At 37.4% G+C, this 19281-nt stretch overlaps 1 protein-coding gene across 4 annotated transcripts in view; it reads left to right on the top strand.

The window, feature by feature from the left end:
- The window catches only part of CHRM3 (cholinergic receptor muscarinic 3), a 281903-nt gene extending 262971 nt beyond the window's left edge, over positions 1–18932 (top strand). For all 4 annotated transcript variants that reach the window (XM_039388797.1, XM_027750680.2, XM_039388810.1 and 1 more), the window contains one exon: positions 5231–18932. In XM_039388797.1, the coding sequence (XP_039244731.1) occupies positions 5250–7052 (1803 nt within the window). In that variant the 5' untranslated portion in view covers positions 5231–5249 and the 3' untranslated portion in view covers positions 7053–18932. The remainder of the gene's footprint in view (positions 1–5230) is intronic.
- The last annotated feature ends 349 nt before the right edge of the window (positions 18933–19281 follow it).

The following is a 19281-nucleotide window of genomic DNA, read 5'->3' as shown; positions in this document are numbered from 1 at the left end:
TATTGTATTTTGAAAAAAACCCCACTTCTGTGTGATTTGAAAAATTGGTATATATAATCTTGCAAATAACTTTAGGGAGACTTAAAAATTCAGATATATGGTTTTATTTCACCAAATAATAGTTTTGGAACAAAGCATATGTGTTAGTTTAGGTAACTTCATTAAGCATTCTGAATGCTTGATTTCTCTATGTTAGAAAAGACTTTTATAAATCACTGCATGGAGTTCTCTGCTGTTTAGGCTAATGTGTATATAATAGCAATGCAAAAGAAAATGGGAAAATAAAGCAAGCAATTTTCTTGTCTGTGTAAACAGATGAGATGTGAAATTCTTGAACTGTAAAGGCTTGCTGGTTTTGAGCTCACGTATAACCAAGCCCGTAGAGTGCTGTCTGACTTCACAGAAAATGCATCTTAGAGCCCTTTAAGGACAGCAAGAAAAACATACTTCCCTGTTGTGAATAGGGGAGTTTAAGGAAAAGAAAAAGTTTTGTAAAATGTGGAGTATTCACAAAAGCACTTAAACATAAAGTAAGCAGAGAGAAATTAAATGCACCGAAAATGTGTGACAGAACTGTTACCACTGTCTATTCTATTTTACTTTCTATTTACAGTAATGTGCAGTAAATTAGACTATCAAAAAAATTCAGACTTTAATTCGTAGTTATACCCACTTAGGGAAGTTAGTGACTATTTCTGTAGCTGCTTTCTCCTTCCTTTCCAATTGGTCTTAGTAGGATATGTAATATCTCACTCCCTCTGGTGGGCTAGGGAGCAGAGATACACTGGGATGGATCTGTGTGAAAGTCTGTATAGCCAGTGTCTGTACTGGGCCTGCGCTTTTCCTGAATAATGCTGGGAAGTGCACATTGCGTCTGGTGTTCTCCAGCCGGTATCTTTCATTAGATTCTATTAAAAAACAGAAACAAGAACAAAAAAACCTGGAAACCACAGGGAATACCATTGCAGTAATCTTAGGTAGGTAATTATATATTCTTGGGCTAAAAGAAGTTTCTTTTGTTACTTCCTGGCTTGAAATTGTAATGTAGTGCATCATACCAATGGTTTGTAAACTCTTACCCTAGCATGTAAACCTATAATCATTTCACAGTTTGGTTTGTTTACCTCACTCAGGCAGTGCTGCACTGTTTGTTTTACCAAAGTATGTACGTCTGCTTTCCCACTTGGTCACACATCATTCTGTCTTTGAGTTTGGCTTTCTGGGTAGGTGCTGGCAGGCTGCACTGCAGATGCCACTGTTTTCTTGTCAAACCCAGGACACTCTCTGTCCCTGTAGCACTTCTTATATAGAAAGCAGAAATTGCATGGTAGCTTTCGAGAATGACAGATAACATAGCTTGCCTTGGCTTCCTAAAGGCAAGAAAATCCAGTTATGCTGATCTGGCCTGTTATAGTGGTGGTGGTAGTGATATTCTTTTTCTCTGTAGATGAACATATGATTTATATATTTTTTATTGAATTAAACAGTTCAATTACAGGAACTTGTAGAAGAGGCAGGATAACAAAAGACTATACTCCTGCTACCACTCTCATTTTATCAAATAGTCCACTCAATGGGAGTTTAGGGGTCCCTTTAATCCCCAAGGAGTTAAAAAAGTTCCAGATGCAGGACTCTGCACTGGGCAGCAGGGGACAGTGGATGGGTTGCTCTCAGTTTCTCCTCTTCCTCTGTTACTGGACTGCTAAGGACTGTTCAGGTCTTCATTGAAACTGTGACTTGGAGGAGTTACTTTGAAGTCCAGGGATGAGAGAACTGACCTAAGAAATAAAGGTTTGGTTCAGCACTCATTCAGCACCTGAAAGACTGCGGCTAAATAACAGTGTTGCCAGGCCTCCTCATCATGAGTCTTTTGAAACATGGCATTTCTGAAAGGATTTATTGGTTAATTTACACTGAAACTTTATTTCAAAGTCTGCAATCAAACAGAGTTCACAATTGTTTTGTGGACTTAGTGATAGATAGTGTGGCATTTACACATTAATTTTGAAAGGTTATTTGTATTATTTATGTGGTATTTGTTTTGGACTTCCAAGGCTAACACTCAGATTAGTTTGTGGTTGTGTTATGCAGTGAAAATGGGAAGTACTACCAAACTGTTACCTATTTTTATTTCTTATTAATACTGTTTTCTACCATCACTTCTAAGTGATATTGGGTTTTTTTCCTATGCCCTGTAGTGGAAGTTTTATCTCCTTCATATGTATATCTATAGATCTGTATATCTAGATATAGTTATGGATATAGATATAGATGATATGGATATGTAGATAGAGATAGATATAGATATAGATAGATATAGATATACATATACATATAGATATAGATAGATATAGATATACCTATAGATAGATATAGATAGATTAGATATAGATAGATATATCTCTTCTTCCTGGTCCTTTCTTGTGTGTTAGAAAATACCAGCTTATCTTTTTTTTTTTTTTTTTAATGAAAAAGCAGCAGAATATCGTAGTCATCTAAATTTACTCATCAGACTTCTCAACCAATACATAACTATGCTGACTGTTACCTTGTAGAGGTTTTAGAAATTTATGGCTGCAGAGCGGATGCTTTCTGGCTTGCATCCTCTGCTCTCTGTCCCTAGTGTGAGTGAAGGAAGGTCTGCACCCTATAACATTAATCATTTCTGGCATATATTTAGCAAATATCATTATTTGAGATCTCTCTCATACTATTCTGGTTTTGACCTCATCCTCTCTGACAGCTCTGGAAAGAAAAGCCTGCTTCCTAAATAAAACACTGTGAGAAGAATGGTTTCCAGCAATCCTGTTTAAGGTTTTTTCTTGACTATGAGTAACCACCTTGGCTCATAAACAACTGGCAAGGACAGTGTCAACAATTGCTTAAGTGATTGTTCACAAGTTAACTGTGTGTTTTTTTCACACATTGGAAGGGGCAAGCCAAACTTGAATGCTGCTTCAGTATCTTTGACAAAGGAGAACATTGGGTTTCCAGAGGCCTTTATCTGTAGTTTTTGAGTATGTGGGATCTCCATTTTTAAAGATGTATAAATGAATGTCATCTTTGGCCAAGGCAAGGAATTGACCTTTAGGGGGTACAAATGCAAAACAAGAGAGCATGCTCCTCATCTAGACCTCTGCTTGCCCTTATGAAAATTACTCTCTGCAGACTTTTGTTTCATTGTTGTAGTTTAGGTGAGTCTCTCTCTCACACAGTGCAGATTTGACTTCTTCATATTCTTTGAAACAGCATGATAGTGGCCTGCCCTACAGAAGCTCCATAGTCAGAAGTAATATATCTTGAGAAAGAAAAAAAAGAAACATGGTCTGTCCCAGAGATTCTCTAATAGATGGCAAGGACGTGGTAAAATTGTGTCAGAAAAGTTCATTCATTGTGTCAGAGAAACAATTCGACAAATTTTCAGAATGTCTTTTTTTTTTACCTGAACTTTCATGCGAAACTGCACATTTATTTCCTATGAACTTTGCAAAAAAAAAAACTTGGAATGCAAAAGTTTTTTAATAAAAGATAGTTTTAGTTTCAGTGTCCTTAAATTTCAAGAAAATCAAAGTTATCAATGTTAATTTACAGTTAATAAAAATCTTACCATTTTTCTTTTTAGAAGGTGAACTGCTCCAAGTTTTCAATCTTTCTTTCAGGAAAAGACTTAAAATTTAACTGCGTGATTTACCAGAGCAATATTTACACATTATGTTCATATTCTATGTGATACAATGATGAATGCATTAAAAGTGGATTGAATTAGATTAAAATAAGGCATCATCACTGTAACCTTGTATTCCTATTAATAAAGAGAAACATTAATATCTTGTTTATGCTAAATTTCAAAATAGGTGTGGGGTTTGTGTTACTGTGCATGATTGAGGGGAAGGAACTGTCGGTCTATTTATTAGATATGTTAATGAATCTGCTCCATTTAAAATCACATAGCATCTCATGGCTTGGTAACAAAACCAAGTACAGTTCAAGTGAAAAGAGAATTTAGAAATTGATTAAAAACACAAACAATAACAACAACAAGAACAAAAAACTCCTTTGGCTAAATATTTTTGTGTAATACCAGTGTATTGTGATACTCATTATTATCTCATGCCATAATGTATTGACTCTAGAAGGACTCACATTTAGAAAACAAACAATGACAGCATATTCTGTTCAACATTTATGGTTGATGATAGACTTTTTCATCATAATTCTTGCTTCTCGATATAATTGATTAATTACTATGAATCTAGTCAGCTGACCACAGAAGCTAATGAAATAAGGGAAATGCAAATTCCTATTCTGAGCGTGTCTTCATTTTATTATAGTACTCTGGGAAAAGGATTAAGGCTTAATTATCCCTTTGATGGTTTTTCTCCTCTTTTCCTAAAGTGTTTAACGATTGCTTTGACATACATCTGCCAAACATTTTTTCCTTACTCTAGAGACCATAGTTTCAAAGGAACTTTTCACCATGTTTCCCCAAAGACATTTTGAAGTCATTAGATGTACAAAATCCTTAGTCTAAGTATAAAAATGTGCATGAAAAATTAATACTGTCATGTGCAAAAAGTGCTAATGAGAAGTTTTAGTACCTTTATCAGGTAGCTGAAATGTAGATGAAAATGAAAAGGGCTTTGCAGCCTCACAGGTTAGAATAGCTTGACATAGTGAAGTGATGCTGGATTGCATCTCTATAGTTTAAGATAAGGCAGAACGATAATTTTGTTTGTAATTAGCTATAGCTGAGGCTAGCAGAGGTTGGGTCTGTCTTTTGCTAGTGCCAGGGATAGCACTGGGGACCAGCATTGATTGGAACTTGGAGGATTTGTGGCTGCATGTGTTTAGAATTTAGCTCCAGGATGGTGGACTGTTGAGATGTTGAGTTCAGGGCAAATCCATCAGAGAGTGTTTTAATTAAGAGTTAGAGTTAGAGGGTGTTTTAATTCTACTGTGGGTTCAAATTCTCCTGGGATTTTAGTTCTTCTGTGACTGAATATATGTAAGGAATCGCAATGTGATTAGTACAAAGAGCTCAGATTAAACACCAACAGAAAGCAGAGCACTACCACATACATATTTGGCTTGGAATGTCTGACAGGCATCTTGGCTTTTAAAGACACCTTTCAGAGTGCTGAAGTGATTTTATGTATGAGTATAAGGACGATTATCTATTTACCATCTTCACTTGTTCACTTAATTTTTGTTTGGTTTTTCTCCACTGCAGACTATGTCAGAGAGCCACAATGATCATGCAAAATAACAGTTCAGCCTCACCTCTGTTTTCAAATGGGAGCTCCTTCTGGAAGAGAGATTCGCACAGACCAGGACTCCTTGAGGAAGCAGCATCACTCATTGGCAGCTATGATTTCCCTCAGACCACAGAGAGTTTTACCTTCTCCGCTGTGGAATCAACAAACATGACCCTAAATGCCACAAGCAAAGACCCTCTGGGTGGACACACTGTCTGGCAAGTAGTTTTGATTGCTTTCCTCACGGGGATCCTTGCCCTGGTGACCATCATAGGAAACATCTTAGTGATTGTTGCATTTAAAGTTAACAAACAACTGAAAACGGTCAACAACTACTTCTTGTTGAGCCTTGCTTGTGCAGATTTGATCATCGGTGTCCTTTCCATGAATCTTTATACAACATACATCATCATGGACCACTGGGCTTTGGGAAGCTTAGCCTGTGATCTTTGGCTCTCCATTGACTATGTTGCCAGTAATGCTTCTGTCATGAATCTCCTTGTTATAAGTTTTGACAGGTATTTTTCCATCACTAGGCCACTAACATACAGAGCCAAACGAACAACCAAAAGGGCTGGGGTGATGATTGGTTTAGCATGGATAGTCTCTTTTGTTCTTTGGGCCCCTGCCATCTTGTTTTGGCAGTATTTTGTAGGGGAGAGGACTGTGCCTCCTGATGAATGTTTCATCCAGTTTCTGAGTGAACCTATCATCACTTTTGGCACTGCCATAGCTGCCTTTTATTTGCCAGTCACCATTATGAGTATTTTGTATTGGAGGATCTACAAGGAGACGGAGAAACGCACCAAAGAGTTAGCAGGGCTACAGGCTTCGGGCAGTGAAGCAGAGGCAGAACGCTTTGTACACCAGACCGGCAGCTCCCGCAGCTGCAGCAGCTATGAGCTGCAACGGCAGAGCATGAAACGCTCCACTCGAAAGAAATATGGACGCTGCCATTTCTGGCTCACAATGAAGAGCTGGGAACCCAACAACGACCAGGGAGATCAAGATCATAGCAGCAGTGACAGCTGGAACAACAACGATGCTGCTGCCTCCCTTGAAAATTCAGCTTCCTCTGATGAAGACGACATTGCTACAGAGACCAGAGCCATCTATTCAATTGTGCTGAAGCTTCCTGGTCACAGTGCTATCCTCAATTCCACAAAACTACCCTCCTCGGAAGATCTGCATGAGTCAGGGGATGAACTGCAGAAATCCCACACAGAATCTAAGGAAAAGAAACCAAAAAAATCGCACCCTCCCAAAAGTGTTCAGGATGGTGGAAATTTCCAAAAGAGCTTTTCTAAGATTCCAGTTGAGCCAGAGTCAGAAGACACAACCGCAGCTTCTGATGGCATCTCATCAGTAACCAAGACATCTGCAACCTTGCCCTTGTCCTTCAAGGAAGCAACACTGGCAAAAAAGTTTGCCTTGAAGACCAGAAGTCAGATCACAAAGCGAAAACGAATGTCACTTATCAAAGAAAAGAAAGCAGCGCAGACACTCAGTGCCATTTTGTTTGCCTTCATCATTACATGGACCCCATATAACATCATGGTTCTGGCAAACACCTTTTGCAGCTGTATCCCCAAAACTTTCTGGCACCTGGGGTATTGGCTTTGCTACATCAATAGCACGGTGAACCCCATGTGCTATGCACTGTGTAACAAGACATTCAGAAGCACCTTCAAGATGCTACTGCTGTGCCAGTGTGACAAACGAAAACAACGCAAACAGCAGTATCAGCAAAGGCAGTCTGTCATTTTTCATAAGCGGATCCCTAGGGAGGCTTCATAGAATAGTATTTTTTGAACAATAAAAAACCAATGAAACAGGGATGAGATGGGACAGGATGGGATGGGATAGGACGGGACAGGACGGCACGGGACAGGGCAGGATGGGACACAGGATAGTAAGGAATATGACGGGATGGGTTGGGGTGGGAGGGTGGTTCCAGGGTGCTGATTCTATGATTTAAATATCAAGTCATGAAAGCAGCTGCCAGACTTATTTATCCTTTCAATAAATCCAGTTTAATATAAAAATCAAGTCTGCATTCAGCAAAAACTAACAAACTTCAGTGTTTTTACTAAGGAATGAAATATTTAATATAGTTTTCCTACAAATTTGCAAGAAGCTGTATAGCAGTTATAAACCCATTACTTATCTGCCCAGCTCTTTGATCATAATCAACTCTGAGATCTCAGGTAAGCACATTTAGCTAGCCCAACTCTTCTGTTTCCAAGGAATCCAGCATCTTTCTATTCAAGTTACATAAAGAGGTAGCAAGTTTGTGAAACAGGATTATGAAACTATTTGAGAGACTGTACAGGTTGAAAAATTGCTTCTTGTTGTCCAGGTAGAGTTTCCTGTCTACTTCTCTTCTGGTGTATTGTTAATTGTCCCCCTGATTCCTGATTTCCAAGTATCTATGTGTGCAGCTCATGTTATATATATGTGTGTGTGTGAGAGTGTATGTATGCATAACATACATTCACACATGTAAAATACACACATACTGGGAAAGAGGTGACCTAATGTTCTAGGTTTTACAGGACCCCTCATCATAATTTCATGTGATTGAAATTTTAAAAAGGAGTCAGAAAATCATGTTATATGTATATAGTTCATTATTTGCCACCCAAAACTTAAGTTTATCTCTGGAACCAAAACATGATGTCCACATTTCAAAAAGAGAGAACCAAAGTATAGCCTGTGAGCCTAACAGTCTACAGAATTTTATAATGGGGTAGATGCCCAGTAAAACCTTAATCTTGAGCATAGTGTCTCTCTGGAATGTGATCACACCTCTTTAAACGATAGAAACATGAAAGGAACTGAGGGCTACATTTGGGAAAGAGTTTGAAGCTATCTTTGTAGGGCGTATGATATTGGAACTCCAGATCAGGGCTGCACAGTACTGATGCCCAGAGGGAGCTGCTCAGGAGCCAGGCAGGCACAATCATCAGCAGAACCCCCATGTTATGCTGGGGGGTCTGTGCTGCTGTTGTGGCACACACAGGTGCTGCAACACCTCGTCCTGAGTTGCACCGTGTGGATGCACCACCATTCTCGGAGCCAGCTCTGATCTAATGTGCAGTATCTCTACAGCTTCCAATGAAAGTTCAAGTTATAATTTTCTGACAAAACTTGGTGGAGCCCCCCTGCTTGCACTGTCTGCCCAGGTGATCTTCAGATGCAAAAGATTTGTTTAAAAGAAATGCTTTATATTTGCACATGAAGGATGCTCACTAAAAAGTGTTTCTTTTCCAGAACCTGTTTTAAAATCATCAGGAGAAGCGCACCTAAATCCGTTTGACGCTAGGTTGTTCGGTGTTGCGAAAAATGTGATATTGCCAATTTCTTACCTGGCAATTTTTGATAAAGACAATTTTAAAAGGGCTTTAATATTTATAGCTTAGACATAACCAGTAATTCCTGGTATTTGTGATGTGGTCTGCACCACATAAAAAGTCACATATAAAAGTCAGAGGTCCCCTGGGGAAAGGATTGTACTTTAAACTGTTGCTCTAAATCTGATTTAGTTACATGTTGAAAGATTATTTTGTATTCTCCTTTGAACTGACCAAAACTTTTTTTTTATTGCTTAGACTCTTATTTTGCTGAAAATAAAACAAAACAAATATCTTATTTTACAAAGGGGCATCAGTGTTGTGAACACAGAACTGATGTTAAAGCTGCTTTTGTATTCAGTGTAAGATGGTGTTTACAGATGATTTTGACAACAGTGGAAATATATTAAATGGTGTCTGTGTATCTGAACTATTTAATTTTGTGTTATGTTCATATGAAGAAATATTTATACATATTTCACCAAATGTTTTATTTAATGTTGATAAATATTGCTCTTCAGTCTTCAGCTGTAGTGTCCTTTTAAAGTGATTCATAAAGGTCTGCTTGAGAAATGAATAAACTATACCTAGCTTTCTTGTCACTAAAACAAATACTTTCTTTTGTATGAGTTGTTTAAAATGTCTACCCTAAGGTAATCTCATAAATAATATTGCAACTCTACTGCAAGTTTTAGTATAAAATACAGAAAAAGTTAAAGCTTCATCCCTAAGTCACAAGTGCATTTTTAACTGAAGATACCAGAATTGTTTTACCAGTTTGGTAGCCACATAAAACCAAAGCCTTATAAGGCACCTGTGTTGCAAAGAAAATTAATGACCTTTATTTATAGAAAGAAGCATGTATTTGAAATATATTCATTACTCAAGTTGACCTTACAAATGTTTTAACATTTAAATATATATCTATATCTATATATATTGCCATATTATTATATTCTAATATCTAGAGTAGTGCTGTGCCCCTAATACACAAAATGTGAGAGCATGTAAGGAAGCCAGAGTTCATCAGGGGGATTTATGGTATATTAGTATTGATTTTACAATGGGAAACTATTATTTTTATTGAAGTTAAGCTTCCTTGAAAGCGTCCGTCACCACTGTTTACATAATAGGAAGAGTTAAATCCTTGGATTGTTTTAACAGAGAAATAAAAAACCTGTCTTTTGATGTGTGAACAGGCTTTAAAATGTTATTTACAGGCATCATAAAATGTGTATGTATACACATATTGTAGCATAGATCAATTTAGTTATTTATTTAATGGAATATGCACTATAAAATATTAAGGATTGGCTGTGTTACAACTACAATGGGGGATTGAGTTAATTTGCATTTTATGTCTCTGCGTTTGCTTAAAACCCTTGCACACACAAAAATTTTAGCTGTATGCACAAGTGGGTATATTATTTATGAACACAGGCACACGCAATAGTTTGCAGAGGAACAGTGCGAGACCAGAAGGTACAATCTGACACTGCATTGGTTTTAAGAAATACAAATAATGCAATAGTTCATCTGTTTTGAGGAAGATTAAGTCAGAAACACAGTAGAAAGCATCACTGATGGCAGACAAACAGCTCGGTCCCATTAACACTATTCACATGGAAAGCTGCATTTTCAGAGACGAGTGCCCATTAATTGCAATAATACCAGATTAGATTCCATATGAAGAGGAACCAAAAATCAGAAGCGATAGCCAGACAGGAGCCATTGGGTAGTCTGGAGAAATCTTTGTAGAATAGACCCCAATCACTGTCAGCCTCTGAAGAGACAACAAAACACTTTAAAATATTTGCTTGGCTTTCTCAATGTAAAATTGTGATAGAAGTTTATTACTTCTGTACTGGTATAGGCAGTGGGAAATATCTGATCCAAAGATCCAGGAACAGGGTTCATGGTGCATGAAGCACTTTTTCCTACCCCAGCATAACACCTTTTCTGCAAAGGTGAACTGAAAATCAGTGTGGCATTGTTCTAAAACTAAACAAATATAGGAAAGGCCTGAATAGTTTCCAGGATCTAAACATGCAAATCAGGGTAACCTAAACAGTAAATGTCCTAAAGGATTCTGGCAGTTTCATAAGGATACCCACACAGATGTTCTGAGACAGTTGATGACCTTTCTCAATTATGTACAACTTCACTTTCTTATTTTACTGTCTTGATTATTATATTTCCTTACTTCTTCTGCAATAATATTCTAGAAAATCTTAGTTCATTATCAACCTTGTGTATCTCAGTAGTGAATACAGGTGCCAAAGTACACTTGGTTTGTCTCTACGGAGTGTGAACATCAAAGGAAATTTTTGTCTTTTTTTTCCCCTGATCAGCAGCATCAGTAATTTCGAAGACACAGTTATCATCATGCTACCATATATATGGTAGGGGTGGTCATGCTGTGTCACGCTAACCTATTTATAAACTGCTTTTCACTTGCCCCTTGCCCATCTGACTGTGCATCCCTATTCAATTTTATATTTGAGATTCTAAACCCTCATTCTCCTCCAAATGGCTCCTAGAGTCTTCCTAAAATAAGCTCTACAAGCTTCTCTCGGTACCAGGCTTTCTTTCCTTTTACAGTCCCCCTATGCAAAGTTATGTGCTCTTAGACTATCAGAAGGCACCATACTAATTCCAGCAGTTGTAATGTTGGGACCTGATGCTTCTTTTCTAAAGATGTATAAGAACATGAAAAAGAGATGGAGCAGGATTCATATATTCCAGGTCCTTATTGGCAAAAATGGTCTTTGCCGCAAGTTGGCTGTTCACCAAGCCTGACCTTCTTTGCAACTCCTGGGATGATCTCTCCATAAGGATGTTCTGCCAAGCCCCCACTAGCTTAAACTTCACCCACTTCATGAATCATCATGTATTTTAATGCATTTGGAAATTTTAAAAAAAGTACATATTCATTGTGATAACTCTGAATATTTTTTGACCTCCGCAAATCTACTGTCTCTTTTCACAACTTGCTTCCAGCTTCTGTGATTTTCTATTTTATATATTCTTTTTATCTTTTCTGTGTGTACCCATGCAAATACCACTGCACTGGCTTCTGGGAGCAGGTCAAAGTGATACATATTGTAGATTGCTTCTTGTGAGCCCCAGGGGTATGTAGAGATGTCTGGTGAAGCTGAGCTGTTCATAATGATGTCTGCCTTTTCTCTCTCATGCACTACACTCCCATGATACTCAAGTGCTTCTGTTTGGAAACTTAGCTAAAGCATGTATGACATTCATGTTTTCATGAAATTAAAAACTTTTTTAGTTAGGATGTTCTTCCTCATATCAGGCATAGATCATTTGTAAGTTCTGCACTTTTCTACTTCTTTCTACTTTTAGGACCTGCCAGCCAGTTATTGGGAAAAATGCTAATTTGTAATGTCTGATACTTGGGCATTTTTCTACTTCAGCTTTTAAAGCAAGAATATAGATAATCCAGTCATTTCCAGCTATTTGTTGGAAACAAGTTCAGCATGAATAGAAATGTTTAGAATTATACACTATGTTTATTTCATGTTGTACGCTGTGGCACTGCAACTGGCTGAGATTGACCATCACAGTATTTGGTACCACTGACAATTTTTCACAGTCTTAACTGGCAGGGTCATTAGATGTGCCACACTGGCATTCAGGACTTTGACTACTCTTCACAATCCGTACTGTACATGCAAAATATAATAGATTGTAATTTTTTTTTTTCTCAAGAGAGATCATTGTAGTTATTTCCAGATACCTTCCTAGTTGTGCTTGAGGATTTTTTTCTTAATTTTGGATATTTAAATGACTTGGGAGAGTTTCAGTCAACCCTGGCAGAGATTGAAAAATGGAAGGAGTAACATGGGAAAGCATTAAGATAAGTGTTACTTATTTCATTACCTATTCCAACTTGTGTTATGTGGTATGCATATTGTACCTATACATCTCTATGCACTACATATATCTCAGAAGGATAACATGTATGACTGTACTGTGCATGTACCTACAGAGAGAAGTACACGCATCTAGAGCAATGTATACGTATGTATATACAAACTTATGCTGAAGTTGTCAGCAGTGGTAAACACTGCCTTTGATGCCTCATCAGTTGTAACTGGACAGTGAAACTGTGTTTTAGTCTGCTCTGCTTATGTGCAAGAAAAGTTTCCACATCCTTCCTTAGTGCATATTTTTACAATTGCATTTTCTTTATTTCTGGATGTGGCGTTTTCAGTGTATTGTGCTGGCTCCTCAGACATTACCCAAAATTTAGAAATGCATGACCAGATTTCACTTAGTGAAAGCATTGATGCAGTAGTGAGCTACTGCATGAATGCTTCACTAGGTTTAACTCTGTTAGTTTAAAAAAAATCACCCTACCTTTACCATAGAGGAAAATAAAGGCCTCTTAAAGTAGATTCTATCTAGGTTCACATAAGAGAAACTCCTATGTTCATTTGAACATCACTGTCAGTGTCTCAGCTTGGGAAGAGAAAACCAGTCACTATGAAAACAGTTTGAGGCAAATGTCACAAACATATAAAGCAAGTTGCCACTGCAAATTCTTTAAGATAAGAACAGCACTCATCCCATTAGAAATAAGAAAAATAAAATTGCCATCCTCCCTCACCCTATCCTATTGCTCTGCCCTTTCTGTTGCATGGAATAATACTTTTCGTGTGCCAGTCCCACAGCTGGAATTGTGAAAGCTTTAAAAACCTTGTTTGCCTAATAGGTCTAAGAAATACACAGTATATCTAGATCATTCACCTCTTTCTGGTTTTGTAAACAATAAAACCTTGACTGAATTCAACTGGGATGTGTGATGTTGGCTTAAAGGAAGGCCTTCCGAAAATGGTGATAAAACCATTTAGCCCAACTGTGATGAGGATAGCTAACTTTTTTTTCCAAGCTAGTGAAGCTATACAATTTATGTAACTTGGCAAAAAGTGTGGAAAAAAGCTCAAGACATTTAAAGGTTTTATAGATGTGAACATCCTCCTTGCATAAGGGTGCATAAACACATGTGCCTAAAAACGTTCAGAGTATGAATGATTCTGTAAGCCAAAAGCACACGTCACCATCAGCTACACTGTTGGCAGAGCAGCCTGACAACCCACTCGGGCCTCTGTGAAAATATCCTTATTATAGCAGTCTAGGACTAAATAACTAGGCATTAATATGTAAGCATGGCTTGTTTGTCTGGGTTCATATGCATTTTTCAGGAATTTGAAGGGAGATACTAACTCTCTCCAAGACAAAAGTTATTTAGTGCAGTCACTGGAATGAAAGGACTCTAGAAATGCTCTGGTAATCATCACTCAACCATAATTAGCAATCAGAAAACACAGGACGTTATTGTACAGAGAGAACTTATATTTATTTTTCAAATCATTCATAGGGGCATATTTAATTTACTTACAATACTCAAAAGATCTCAAAAATTTTACACTATCAAGGAAATAAAGTCTCAGGACAAGAATCTGATCCATTATGTGGCTTCAAAAGATCCAGTCTTCTTGAACGTGTTTTATTCTGTATTGAAATCTTTGGGTAATTAAGACACTGTAGTCACTTCTCAAATACTACTTAGTCTAGAGATGCCAAAGGGATGAAGAAATGGCCAAATGACCTTCATTAATTTGTGCTTAATGTGCCCACATTAAGAATTATCATAATTGTGTCACAGACTAAGTAACACCATGAGGGCAAAAGATACAAGCCAATTTACTTTGAATCTTGCACAGTGCTGCACTCTGCCTTGTGCAGATACAGCACAAGAAATAGACTTGTGCAGTATATCCTGATGCTCCGTACTTTTCTCCACTCCTTACTTTTCTTTCATATACATTCAGTCCCCTTCTAGTGAATATACCTTTTGCATATACCTATCGAATACCCTCTGCCATCAATATAGAAGTATGCCATTTCTTAGCACCTGCAAAATTATATGAAATCAAATATAGCTGGAGTTAAGCAGTTCTTGTCCTCCAGTGGTGTGAATTTTTCTCATGCGGAAATGCATTCCATTTGCTTGCCTCATATATCCATTAACAATGTTTAGTTTACAAGTGATATTAGGACAAAAACTTTCCACTTTTCAGGCTATAGAAGTATACCTGAGTAAATATTTGGTTTCTTTATTCAAAATAAGTGTGATTTCTTGACCATAGGCTAATCTGAAAAAAATTGTCTGTGTAAAAGGTAGAACAGGATTTATCTTCTGCTCTGCCCATGCACTTCACTGAATATGCTGGAAGGTCCTTTCAGGCTTGTTTTCAAAATATTACAGCTACATTACGTAGCTGCTTATTTCCCCTACTCTGAGACAGGAACTATCAGTATGAAAAATGCAAGAGAAACTTAAACTAATATGCACGAGTGCCATTTTTGGGGTTGGGTTGGGTTGGGTTGGTTTTTAGTCTGTGCAGTGCATATTGACTGACATGGAATCCATCATTAGAGGTAAAATATAAAGACTAAAGATTGGCAGCTGCTCTCAGAAGCAAGCTGCATAGGGAAGGATCATTGAAGTCCATGTACTAAGTACACAAAAGTGCACTTAGTTAAAGCTTAAAAAAGCTGGATTTACCATTCATTGCTTTCTGAAAGAAGTAAGAAAATGCTAAATACAATGTGAAATTTTGTAGTTGTAAGGTGTAGATGTTAGAAGATGTCAGTGAAGGAGATGTAATTTTTTTATATGAATTATCCCTGGTTTTCTAGAGGTGTCCCCTTACCCAGTTGCCTCTTACCCCAGTTCTTCGTGCCTCAAAGTTGACCAGCATTCATGGGACTTCTGCCTAGCAGAAAGCTGGAACTGGGTTCCTACCCCTGCCACCCTGCAGCGGGAAGGGTGTGGACCACACCAGTCAAGTTGTTACAAGAAAAAGTCATAAGCTTCCTGCTTCTATTTGGAGATAGCGGGTATTTTTGTGATAGAAATAGAGATAACATTGCAGGAATCTGATGAACATATTTTATGTGTTTCCTGATATATTTTTCTTATGCTGTTACTTGAAAGTTTTCTGTTCTTCTGATTATGGAGCAAAACAAGTCCCAGAGAAAATATCTGAACATATTTTATATAAATTGACATTTGCCTGTTCCTTCCTGATTTTGCCATATACGGGGAAATTACATGTAGTAATTAAGCAGCTCAGAAATTGCTTTCATAAAAAGGAATTTGTAATTTTACTCCTTATCAAATGCTGATTTTCTTCAGCCAAACAAGTGGAGCTGAATGTATTGTGAACTTATAAAATAACAGGAAAGAGTAGAAAGGAGACCCTCACCTTCTGCTGTGTAAAAAGACAGTAACTGAGCATTCACTCAAAGTCTGGTATCTATTAATCTAGTCATAGCCACCCATTTAGATACAATACAAAATATTACCATTTTTTAAATTACTGGATAAGTTGATCTTTTTTTTGCTAACAAGTGCCTTACTGTGCAGCAATCCTTCCACTAATTAAATTGTCTCAGTAAACTCTCAGAAAGAATAATTGGCCCTAGCTCATATTGATGGTGATTTGCAACACTAGCACAGAAATTGGAAGAGTAGAAGTAGATAATGATGGAAAACAATCATTTTCCTCATCTGCAATGTTTTAGAGGAACCTTCCCTTTTGCAGCTAATAAAAACAAAGTAAGGAAGGATATACTGAGAGAGTCTCAAATGCTTTCATTGGTGTTCTCTCCTCTTGAATGACTGCCAACTCTGCAGTCCTGAGGGCAGAAGGTGGATGGCCATGTGTGTTGATACAAAAGTGAATGCGTTTGTCCAGGTCAAGTGGCCTAAGAGAGCTCACATTTCTCCTTTTACTGCATGGGTATCAGCCCAAAATGTGCTGTCAAAACTTGGCTCCCCCTGAACTACCACACTGGAACATTGTGCTCCTAAGAGATTTTCTCCTGCCAAGATGCTTTTACATCCTTTTTTTTTTTTTTTTTTAATTCCCCACATAAAACTAATCAGGTGGCACCTTCCCGTGTGGAAATTTCCTTGCAAATATATTACTGTAATCTACAAATGACTTTTACCCTGTATGCCCCTGATAACAATTGCATTAATATAAGCTGATAAACTAATTTCTTTAGTTGCTGCTCATAGAGTGGCTTGCTAGTTAAGATAAAAAGTAAATTATGGGATATAAAAGACATATCTGATTGTACAGTAAAACACTGTGTGCCAAGCAGTTGGTGAGGTAAGGTTTACATAACCACTAGAGGTTGCTTGAACTTTTGAGATATATTTCCATGTTCTTTTTTCCTCTCTGAACACAAAACAGGCAGAACAGAGAACAAGCAATTAAGAAAAGTGTAATTGTTTTGATTATAGTGATTTGAGATTAGAAATTGCAAGTGGGTAAACAATCTAGAGAAAGTGTTTTGAAGTCTTCATCGTGTAGATGAGGTCCTTTGGGGAAACTGTTGTTCCCTTCAGTGTGGGAGGATTCTCTTTAGATGCAGATTTGTAGAAGGAAATTTTGACTCCATCCATATCCTACAATATTCTTTGGCTGCTATTAATTCACTTAATGACACAGTTGGTTACTCAGTGAAATTGCTTTGTGCTCTCGTAGCCCCCTTTTCTGGGGGCTGATCCAACCCCAGCTCCAGCTGATGGAAAGACTCCCACCGTGCATCTGAAATGCACATATTTCCACTGGATAGACAGGAGGTGGGCAGCTTGGAGCTGGGCTGCCTGGCCTCTTGTCAGCATCACAGACCTCCACCTGTGTGCCCACTCACTGGGCATGAGCCTGCAAAGATATTCTCTTGGAAAACATAGAGCAATCAGAGTGAGCCATCCTCAAAACATAGATTGATAGGTAGATATAGATAGATCGATCCATTCTTCAACTTCTCTTCCCCCTTCCTGATGCCCAGTGACAGCACATTCACACAACAAAAATAGTGGCTTCTAAAAAAATTTCCATCTGGACTGTAAAGTGCAGTGGTCTTTATTCCCAGTAGCATTAGAGAAAAATGGAAATGAGGAATTGCTCAGCTCTTCCCTGTTTATGACTTTTTTTCTTTCTTTCTCATTTAAATGATGTACTCAGAAAATTTATTTGTTTGGAGGAAAGATTGTGGGTTACTGATGCAGCATTCTAATAGATATTTTAGCATACTCAGAGAAGAGAAAATTCAGTTGCACAAATAGACATTTTGGATTTCTTTTTTCTTTCTTACCAAATTCATTGCAGACAGTTTAAGACCCACCTCTATCTGAACGAGTGTCTTCCTGTATTTTTGACAACTGAGCAATTTTCTCACACATGCCAGTTTGCTCAAAGTTCTTTCTCTATCTGTTTTCTTACTAATGGTTTCTGAATTAGCAAGCTTTTGACTTTCTGATGGTGTACAGAGTCTGCACCAGCCTAACTACACAGAGTAATCCACCTATGGTATGAATTTCCTCTACTTTACCTTATCTTGTAGCTTGAACTAGACCCTTGGCATTCTCAATCATCAAAAACTCACAGCCTAGGAGTTTGATCCAATGCTTTTAATCCTCATAATATTTAATAAAATAGTCAAATGCATATAATTGAGGTGTTGAAAATACCAATCCATAATCTAACCCATTACTTCAAAGTACCACATCAAATATATTTTCCTATTATTTGTGGAAGCAAATATCTCAGTGCATAGCCATGACTAGCTATGTAGTCTATAAAGACATCCAATGCAAAACAGATATTCTTCAAATATTTCATTAAATAATGTGATCTAATTCATCCTGGCTGAACAGACATAGTTTAGCTCAATCCTGCGGTTAAGCCTTCTCCAAAATTTGCATTAACATCAATGGAAATTCTAGCAAGAGCAGAAAAATCAGTCTCTCATTATAGGACAGATAAATAACACTTTGGTTTTATATTTCTAGCTAATAAATGCAATCAAATTACTTAAAATTTAAACACTCAAAGCCTGTTCTGTGCCCTCAGGGAACCCCTTTCTCTATCCCAGTGCAGTAAAGCTGCATATAGCAGGACATATTCCACTAATACAGTAAAAAATATATGGATGTATAAGACTAAACAGCTTAAAAAAAATCATACTGTAAATGATGTGATTGAGTGAAACTGTGTGTGTATTTTTAAGTCTTCAGCATAGTTGAAGTTTTAACTTATTTCAAATTTTTAAGTTGAAATCTATTAATATTTGGAAATTTTGTACAACCTTGTAAAGTTAAATACTATGTCACTGTAATTTATTTTTGTTGTCATATATTGACACATGCTCATTTATATATGAAGTGTATTGTTTATCAATTGCTTCTAAGGCAGCAATAAAAACATGAAAGTTGTTCTCATTTTCCTGTCACAGCTGTCATTTATATCCAGTATATTATTTTAATACTTTTAATTCTGTTCTTTACTAAAACAGATAGTGTACTGTGTTTTTAACTATGTGTCTTCCAGTGCTCAGTCAATACATGGGCTATTCTTGCCTGTACAGCTGCGAGAATTTGGGATACATTGTGCAGAAGCCCTGGGAAGAGATTGCCACCTCAGAGCATCACCTAAAGTGAACATCAGAAAATGAAATGGAACAAAAAGTCTGAACTGCTACTCTTTTCCTACCTAGTTTGATTTTATTTTTTAGCTGAAAAGTTTCCACATCATACCATGTGTCCTTTCAGGCTCTGTGAAGTGAGGGGC

The sequence above is a fragment of the Pipra filicauda genome, unplaced genomic scaffold, assembly GCF_003945595.2.
Source record: "Pipra filicauda isolate LSUMZ 115617 unplaced genomic scaffold, ASM394559v2 scaffold122_size2191957_pilon, whole genome shotgun sequence".
NCBI lineage: Eukaryota > Metazoa > Chordata > Aves > Passeriformes > Pipridae > Pipra > Pipra filicauda.
The sequence above is the reverse complement of the archived record's forward strand: the minus strand, read 5'-3'. Positions and strand labels throughout refer to the sequence as shown.